This window comes from Engraulis encrasicolus, chromosome 24, assembly GCF_034702125.1.
Source record: "Engraulis encrasicolus isolate BLACKSEA-1 chromosome 24, IST_EnEncr_1.0, whole genome shotgun sequence".
Lineage (NCBI taxonomy): Eukaryota > Metazoa > Chordata > Actinopteri > Clupeiformes > Engraulidae > Engraulis > Engraulis encrasicolus.
The window spans coordinates 39,057,642-39,067,641 of record NC_085880.1 but is presented as its reverse complement, the minus strand read 5'-3'; the positions used below and the strand labels follow the sequence as shown (position 1 = coordinate 39,067,641).

Below are 10,000 nucleotides of genomic sequence, written 5' to 3'. Positions count from 1 at the left end.
ACATGCCTACTCTTGGGTTGTTTGTCATGTGTGTGGCTGTGTGAGTAAGATGGTCTTTCCATATTAGTGTGTGTGTGTGTGTGTGTGTGTGTGTGTGTGTGTGTGTGTGTGTGTGTGTGTGTGTGTGTGTGTGTGTGTGTGTGTGTGTGTGTGTGTGTGTGTGTGTGTGTGTGTGTGTGTGTGTGTGTGTGTGTGTGTGTGTGTGTCCGTGCGTGTGCGTGTGCGTGTGCGTGTGCGTGTGCGCTTGTGTGTGTCTTGAGTGTATCAGTCTGTGCTTCAAACTTTCAATTGCATATTCTGATATACAGTATTCACATGCCTACTCTTGGGTTGTTTGTCATGTGTGTGGCTGTGTGAGTAAGATGGTCTTTCTATATTCATGTGTGTGTGTGTGTGTGTGTGTGTGTGTGTGTGTGTGTGTGTGTGTGTGTGTGTGTGTGTGTGTGTGTGTGTGTGTGTGTGTGTGTGTGTGTGTGTGTGTGTGTGTGTGTGTGTGTGTGTGTGTGTGTGTGTGTGTGTGTGTGTGTGTGTGTGTGTGTGTGTTTTAATGTTTTAATTCAAAGTCTGACGTAAAGGTGCACTAGATGGTGGCCAGAATAGGTATTGCAACTATGCTGCTCATTGAAACTGTGCTGTCTACAGCAAACTTTGATCTTTTCGTGAATATTTGCTAAATAATTAACTAATATTTACTAGTATGACCAAAGTACAGTAAGTTTTGCTGAAAAAAATGTCTATGTCTGGAAATTCAAAATGACTGACAATGGAGAAGATGTCTCTTTTCGTGCATGAAAAGTGATATTTTCCCAGTCATAATGAATTCTTAGAATTTGATGGTGATGGGAAGTATTCATGAAAAAGGTAATACTTTTGAATGGGCAGCAGGAACTCTGGAAATAAACTACTAAAAATATTACACAGTGCACCTTTAATTGACACCCCACCCCATTTCTTACTGTGTGCTTCCCATCTGACTACCGGGGTGGTTTCCAGCTGCAGAATTGACTTTGACATTGTAACACTGACCAAAGAGTAAAATCTATGCAGGAATCTGTGCAGGAAATGGTCAAAAAAGGTACTGCAACTATGCTGCTCATTGAAACTGTGTCGCCTATTGCCAAATTTGACCTTTTCATGATAGTTTACTAAGTAATAAACTAATATTTTCTAGTATGGGCCCAGCACAGTCATTTTTTCAGCTAAAAATGACTATTTCTGGAAATTCAAAATGGCAGACCATGGAGAAGATACCCCTTTTCATGTATGAAAAGTGATTTTTTTCTAGTCATAATGAATACTTAGTCATAATGAAAAAGGTAACATTAGTGAATGGGTAGCATGAATTCTGGAAATAAACAACTAAAAATCTCACACAGTGTCCCTTTAAGCCAAGTGTTAACAAAGTGCTAACTCTTCGCCACGACCCATATATATATATTTCTCTTCCTGTGTGCCAGACTACCGCGGTGGCTTCCAGCTGCAGCCTGCTCTGGACGCCGCGCGAGAGCGCCACCTCCTGGAGGAGCTGGAGCGTTTGCGTCTCTCGCCTCTCAGGACGGGCCGCGTGCCGCCCTCCCGCCCCTTCACCCCCCTGCTGGACATCCCGGTGGACGCCTACGCGGCCCCCACCTCCGTGCTCCGCTCACGCACCCCCAGCCCCAACTGGCTGCTGAGCGAGTCGCCCCACAACACCACCGCCCGCCGCCGGGACCAGGACCGAGACCGAGACCGAGACCGAGACCGGGGCCGCTCCCCCCAGCGCAGGGACAATGGGTCGCCCCGCTCCAGGGAGCCCAGTGACAGGGGAGAGACCACCTCCAGAGAGCGGGGGAGGTTGCCTTACCGGAATGGAAACGGTAATGGGAACGGCACTAATGGCACTAATGGCAATGGAAGGAGGGACAGAGAACAGACGAGGACGTCTGATAGGACGAGTGGCAACGGGCTGGACACGCTGCACGTGACTTCCCCGCGTCGCAGCAGGACGCCCCTAACGCAGGTGTTTGGGCCCCAGGAGGGCGCCACACGGACCCCCACGGATCGCTCCCCGTCCGCGGGCAGGTTCAGTGGGGTGCCCCCTAGGGAGTTTTCCCAGGAGGGTGCTCGGACCCACACAGAGCGCTCCCAGTCCACAGGGAGATTGGGTCTCGTGCCCAGCAGGGACCCTCATCATGGGGGTACTACTCGGACCTCGGATCGGAGCTGGGATCGGAGCTCGGATAGGTCCCCGTCTGCGGGGAGGTTAGGTGGGGTTTCGCCGCAGGTGAACGGACACTCGGCGGACACACGGCGCTCCATGCAGAACGGACACGACGTCAGCAGCAGCAGCAGCAGCAGTCACAGAGTGCAGGAGTACGAGATCACCACGGTGTCCATATCCAAGACCAAGCAGTCTCTGGGTGAGTGAAGCTCCGACTGGGGGCTGGGGGTTGCCGGCTCATTAGTCCCCACAGACCATTAGTCCAACAGCCTATAAGTCAGACAATAAGCCGTCGAGGGGCAGTAGAGTAGTCGAGTAGAGTAGAGTAGAGTAGAGTAGAGTAGAGTAGAGTAGAGTAGAGTAGAGTATAATTTATTAATCCCATGGGGGAAATTAAGGTGTCCAGTATGTATGCTACTGGACACCTTAATTTCCCCCTCAGGATTAGTAAAGGATACTCTACTCCCCCCATCCTGAAATAGCGGCTTTTGTGGCCCGCGAGGCATCTATCTCTGGCCCTCGAAGAATTCTGAAAAAAAGTTACTTTAGCCGATGTAGGTTGTTGATCTGTACTTTGCATGGGACGTAAGGCAGACCTTTTCTGCATCCTGTATGTTTTTTGGTGTTGCTGTAGATACGTTTTAAGTATACAGTAGAGAATAACTGTAAAGAAGTACTCTCTTAAACTCCAGATGAGATAGCCCATTCAGTTCTCCAGACCTTTGTTCAGCCCTGTGACTGCTCCTTTAGTGTAATAATGTGTAATGATATGGTGCTCAAAGGGGCCCAGGGCCTGCCAAAAGCAGGTCAGCCCAAATTAGTAGGACCTCAAAGAAGCCACTATCTCCTCTTCCTGGCTGTCCTCCTCCTCTTCTTCTTCCTCCTCCTACTCTCACTCTTCTCCCTCTCTCTCTCTCTCTCTCTCTCTGTCCCCCCCTCTCTCTCTTTTCTCCCTCTCTCCTCTCCCTCCTCCTGTCTTTCTCTCCATCCCTCCTCTCTCCCTCCATCTTTCTCTCTCTCTCTTTCTATATCATCTCCCTCCTCTCTCCCTCTCTCTCTCCCTTCCTCCTCTCTCTCTCTCTTTATCACTCTCTCCTCTCCCTCCTCCTGTCTTTCTCTCTGTCCCTCCTCTCCCTCCCTTCTCTCTCTCTCTCTCTCTCTCTCTCTCTCTCTCTCTCTCTCTCTCTCTCTCTCTCTCTCTCTCTCTCTCTCTCTCTCTCTCTCTCTCTCTCTCTCTTTCTACCCCCCCCCTCTCTCTCTCTCTCTTGGCATTAGTGGAGATGATCTCCACATAGAGCCTTTGGTGATGATGCCCCCTCTGTCTGTCTGACTAGAGACTCACCAGCAGAGGTCAGCGAACAAAGCAATCACTGACACAGAGGAGGCATGACGAGGGGAGAGGAGTTTATTAAACAGAGAGAGAGAGAGAGAGAGAGAGAGAGAGAGAGAGAGAGAGAGAGAGAGAGAGAGAGAGAGAGAGAGAGAGGGAGAGAGAGAGAGAGAGAGAGAGAGAGAGAGAGAGAGAGAGAGAGTGAGAGAGAGAGGATGGGAGGAGTGAAAGAGGTTGTGGGAGAAAGTAATAAAGGATGAGAGAGATGGATAGAGAGATAGAGAAAGGCCATGAGAATGGGAGAACGAGGGAATGGAGGATGGGGAGGGAAGGGCAGGGATTGGAGGGGAGGGGAGTGGAGGTGAGTGGGATAGCCCGTTATAGCAGTGTTTCTCAACAGGGGTGCCGGGGCACCCTGGGGTGCCGCGGGCCCCCTTCAGAGGTGCCGCGGAAATGTGGCTGACAAATAAAAATATGCAATATAATACATATTTGTCTAAATTGATAAGTTAATGCTAGTCAGTGGAATCTCTCATCTGCCATTTAAGCACAATAAAGTAAATATAGGTCGCCCCAGTCAGCTGCAACTTCAAACGTAGGTCGTGTGACGTTTCCAAATGTGTTACTTTTCTAAGCTTGTGTGGTATCGGATGCGATGCCATGTTACGGCTTGTTGGTTTGGGGTGCCTTGAAATTTTTCATGAATTGAAAGGGTGCCTCGCCTTAAAAAAGGTTGAGAAACACTGTGTTATAGTAATTAGCAGAGAGGAGAGACGGGGTGTAATTAAGACAGAGAGAGACCCTCCATATCAGTGATGGGCAACCTGGATTCAGAAGCAACAATCCATGCCACATATTCCAAATTACCTGGTTTTACCCGTTCAGTTCGGTTCAATTGACTAATTGGTGACAGGTAAAACCAGGTCATTTGGAATATGTGGCACTGGATTGTAGCTTCTGAATCCTAGTTGCCCATCACTGCTCCATATGAAACATAATCCCGTCTGATAACATACTCATGTAGCCTACTGTACTGCACACTTTGTTCTACTGCTACCACACACACACGCATGCACACAAGCACGCAAATTCACACACACACACAAACGCATGCACACGCACACACATGCACACGCACGCACACACACATACACACATTCACTCTCTATTTCTGCTCTCTTTCTCTTTCTCTCTCTCTCTCTCTCTCTCTCTCTCTCTCTCTCTCTCTCTCTCTCTCTCTCTCTCTCTCTCTCTCTCACACACACACACACACACCTTCGTGTGCGCGCGCACACACACACATACAAACATACACACACACACACACACACACACACACACACACACACACACACACACACACACACACACACACACACACACACACACACACACACACACACACACACACACACACACTAATTTGCTCTTCTTCCATGAAAAAAGAAAGGGATTGTATTCCTGACTCTGTGCTCTCCTCCTGTCCCTGGACTGATAGTGGCATGTACCGCAATAGCTGCTGACAGTTTTGGCTGGGCCCAGGACAAAATCATCTGAAAGGGCCCCCAACCCAATCCATAAATTATAATGGGGACCCAATTCTGGGCCCTCTATCTCCCCCGGCCTAGGACAACATACCCCCATGGACAACATAACCCCAGGCAAGGCAGGCAGCCGCTTGGGGCCCCCAAGCCCCTAGATAGTAAATAATAGCCCATACTGTACAACAGTAGGGGGGATTTTGGTTCAAATGTTCATTCTTTTGCATTTTCGCTTGGGGCCCCACCTGACCCTAGAATCGCCTCTGATTAATGATGTACAGTATGTACTGTAATGTTTCCACTGTGGGCCTTGAGCCTCTAATAAAAGTTTGTTAGTTTGTGTAGCCACAGTCTTGAACACTTGGCGGCCTACTATACTGCCCTACAAAGGCAAAGTGTAGTAACTACACATTTTGTCAGAATTGAGTTTAGACTGGATATGGTCTACAAAACACCTCCTTTCTCTTGTGACAACGCCTTATGGTCCACTTGTGTCCTGTTTTAGAGATATTGCTTTGTCAAATTTTTCTTTGAAGGTATTTTTCTCAATTTCAATGTTGTCGTACTGCACTTTGTCTTTATAGGGCAGTATAGCACTTAGTTTGTTTAGTTTAGTTTAGTTTAACTACTGTACGTAACAGTGCTGTCACATGACACATGCAGATAAAGAACTAATAATCAGTACACACCAGAGATTCTTTAAGTATAGAGATATGCCAACATAATAGGTTGCTATGGGCACCTAACGTGACCAGGTTCCGGTCTGCCTAAAGGGGCGTGTCATAATACTCCTAGCATTGAATAGAACAGTCCTTAGGTCTGCCTGGGTCTACCTAAAGGGGGATTCCCCCCCTCTCCCCCTTGCGACAGTAGAACCCAGAAACAATGGGCCAGCGGAACCTCTCTCTTATCTACTCTCTGGTACACACGGCCCTACCTTGACTCTAATGGTAGGGCACTGAGCTACTACCCCGGCGACCAGGGTTCGATTCCGGCCTATGTCCTTTGCCGATCCTTCCGTGTCTCTCTCTCCCCACGCGTTTCCTGTCCCACTCTTCATAAATAAAGGACAAAAAAAGAATGAATTATCAGTACACACAGAGGGTCACTGACAGCAGTGGACGGCCCACGTCAAAGTCATCTGACCCAGAGCCCAAGTCATCTGTCTTTCTCTGTCTGTCTGTCTGTCTGTCTGTCTGTCTGTCTGTCTGTCTGTCTGTCTGTCTCTCTCTCTCTCTCTCTCTCTCTCTCTCTCTCTGCAGGCATCAGCATCTCAGGTGGTATGGAGTCTAGGGTGCAGCCCATGGTGAGGATCGAGAAGATCTTCCCAGGTGGAGCTGCCTCAGCCTGCCCCATACTAAAGGTAGGCTATTAAACATACATCTGGTACCCATACTAAAGGTATGGAAAATCCTTTAACCCTTTGAGGAGTAAGGAATTTCTAGAGGTTCTTCTAGAATTTTACTGGAACACTCTACAGCTCCCATAGACGTCTGTGTTAAAAATCTCGCAAAGACATTATGACATCATAATGAGAACTCAAAATTTGGGAAAAATTCTAATCACATATTTATTATTGAATACTCCTGTGTTTACCAGCACCTAGAAGCTGAGCATGGATCCTTGAACTCTTGAACTCTACTCTGTATCTGTGGGACAAGCTCATACTATGTAGTCTAGACTCCAGACCCAGTCTCGAACCCGTGACCTTACTGTACACAAACAAGGCAGATATCTGAAAATCGTCTTTTGTCTGAATCAGAAGTCAATCTGCATGTTGTTTCGGGAGAGAGGTTTACTAATGCTCCATGCCAAACTCTGCCAGCTGGCCTGCCACCCGTTACATACAGTTCACTGTGTATGAATGAGCCAATGCTGCACTCTTCCAGAAATAACGTTCTCTGAAAATAGAAACCAAAACAGTATTTGATCTCTCTAATAACAAAGATTCCCTTCATGGAGGGCTTTTTTCGACACAAAAACATCTCTGTAAGGTCAGAAAGATTTGCTTTGTGTCTTCAGAAGGGGTCATATTTGCATTACCACCTGTTGTTGTCGTCGTCATACTCCTTGAGTACAGTGCTGTGCAAGAGCAAGGTTTCAAAAAATCAAAACAGAAGTCAACAGGAGACACATGCTTCCAGTAGCCGACCCCAAAAATAGTCTTCCCAACTGTGTTGCCAGATTTGTCTGATCAAATCCCGCCCAAAAAGTTCTCAAAAACCGCCAAAATGCGCTAAATTCCGCCCCATTTCAAGAATTTGCGTTGGTTTCTATGGGCACAAAACAGCTGAAAACAAAAAAAAACGCCAAATGGCCCAATTTCGCAGATGCCGTCCCAAGTAGCCCAATTGGGTGGGCAACTGCCCAATCTGGCAACGCTGTTCCCAACTGTCCTATCCCATTGTCCCCCGCTGTTTTTCGAAGTGTTAGTGATTGAATGGAGCGTTGGTCTCCTCTCCTCACACTTCCTGCCATTCTTCTTCTTCTCTCCTTTCTATTTCCTGTTTCCTCTGTCTGTGGTCTCCAACTCCACTCTCTGAGGAAAACGGAGAACTCTCTTTGTACATTCCATTAACCAAACTCTTGTCCTTTGAGTTTGACCCCTTGAGCTTGTGGCCTTGTGAAGATGTCACAAGACGCCATTGACGACAGAAGTTTAATTCAGTATCTCGCACAAGCACAATTTAAATGTCATTCTCTCGGTTTGCAATCAGGATGTTAAATGGGGAAATGCTCTTCAAAAGCTGTTGTGCCTAGGCTGGCTGACAATGGGGAAACTTTGTTTTCTCCATGGAGGTGAAGTGTCAGTGCAAGTTCGCAGGGCTTTTTCTAGGATTTTTTGGCAGGAGGGAGCATCAGGTTGCGGGCCCCTGTGACAGAAATTGACTAGGGGTGCTCAAAAGAGTAATTAAAAAATTTAAAAAAAGTAATTAAATTTTTTTTTAAAAGAAGTATGAGGGCGCACCCGCGGAGGTAGGAGGGTGGAGCGCCCCTATTTCCCCGTTCAGAAAAAGCCCTGAGTTCGGAAGTCCTCAAGTGCAAGTCGAGGATGCTATACGTAGTTTGGATAATGGAATGAACCCTCTGTGTCTCTGACCTCAGGATTTCCTTCACAGGTGGTAGGCAGCACAGGTGCGCCCTCTCTCTCCCTCTCTCTCTCTCTCTCTCTCTCTCTCTCTGTCTCTCTCTCTCTCTCTCTCTCTCTCCTCTTTTCTTCCCCAGGGGAACACCACAACAAAAGGAACTTACTTCATTAAATAAACATTTTTAACCCAGTTCGGGGAATTTGGATCGCTTTCTACATTTAACCGCTGAGGCAATTCCCTACTTGTGAAGAAGTGTACTGTGTGTGCGTGTGTGTGTGTGTGTGTGTGTGTGTGTGTGCGTGTGTGTGCGTGTGTGTGTGTGTGTGTGTGTGTGTGTGTGTGTGTGCATGCGTGTTAGTGCTTTTAGCAGCTGCAAATCCATTGTTCCAGCGAGCGTTCATAGAAATAATTGCTTGCCGTTAGAAACCTGGTTTGTTTGTTACTGTTTAGTGTGTTTTAGTGTGCGTTAGTATACAAGTAGTATATTCACAGGCCCTACCTACAGTGAGGGTTAAGTGTTGAGTGTGTTGTAGGCCAGTGATTCTTAACCTGTGGTGCAGGCACCCCCTGGGGGTGTGCCAGAGATTTCAGAGGGTGCACGAAATTCTGTTTGTCTTGAGGTTGTGACCAAAACTCAGCTTGCGTACATTATAATTAGTCCAAATGAAAACCAAACTAATGCATGTTTTGGTCCCCATGTAAAGGCATGATGATATTGTTTAGTGTCTTAAGCAAGAATCATTGTTATTAATCGCCTAAATATTTTTTTGGTGCGTATATACGTGTAGACGTTTGGGTTGGGGGTGCACGGCTTGTCTTGGGCACAGGTTAGGGGGTGCTTCAAGAAAAAAAGGTTAAGAACCACTGTTGTAGGCCATCAATATTAAGGCTTTGGCTCCAAATATCATTGGTGTGTGCCATGCATCGTCATAGCCTGAGCCATACATAGCCTCATGTTAAAATGTGTTTGCTAGTCTGTGGTTACCTCTAGCTTGGTCCCATTAGCAGTACGGTATGGTTTGGTCTTCTGATGCCATACGATTTAAGACCTTAGGAATTGTGCTTTGTGTGTTTCTCTGCCCATATACTGTAAATGAAGAGTTCAGATGCAAAACCCCCTAACTCCATTTCTGAAGACCTGCATTTCTATATTTTTAGAGAGCCCCGTTGTTGGTTTGGTTTACATTTATGTACTTGATAATACATATAAATAGTTATATTACATAAATAAAATAAATAAATATGCAATTTTGATAGTTTTGTATTAAACAAAAATTAATTAAGATTATTTTCTGAAATGGCACTTAGGGGGTTTTGCATCTGAACTCTTCAAATGTAGTCTACAGGCCAGAACGCTTCCTCATGTAAGATTGGGGCTGATGAAGATGTAAAGGCTGCAGTCATATCTAGCCTGTAGGCCTACAGTAGCCCCTTACTGAAGATGGGGCCGCTGGCGGGCCTATTCACTGTTGGCTGAAAATTCTCAACTACATCATTGCAACATTGCTAGGACAGTAGGCTACCGAGAGCCTTAAGTAGTAGATTAAGACATAGCCATTACGATTTTGGTGACAGTAAGGTATAACATAGGCTCTGTGCTAAGGGATTAATGCGGCCCTTGTAGCAGGACAGGTGTGCTGGCTGGATAGCTAGGCTACATGAGTTGAGCTGCACCTGAATGATGAGAGGCAGTGTTTCCAGATTTGTCTGATCAAATCCCACCCAAAAGGTTCTCAAACACAGCCAAAATGCACTAAATTCCGCCCAAATTCAACAAATTACATTGACTTCAATGGGCCCAAAAAAACGCCAAATGGCAAATTTATCCCGTTTTTACCCG

The 10,000-nt window shown here is 46.7% G+C and overlaps 1 protein-coding gene across 1 annotated transcript in view; it reads left to right on the top strand.

The window, feature by feature from the left end:
• The window catches only part of pdzd7a (PDZ domain containing 7a), a 69,844-nt gene that overhangs the window by 44,708 nt on the left and 15,136 nt on the right, over positions 1-10,000 (top strand). Inside the window, exons 14-15 of the mRNA XM_063191290.1 lie at positions 1,458-2,399; positions 6,334-6,434. Of these exons, the coding sequence (XP_063047360.1) occupies positions 1,458-2,399; positions 6,334-6,434 (1,043 nt within the window). The remainder of the gene's footprint in view (positions 1-1,457; positions 2,400-6,333; positions 6,435-10,000) is intronic.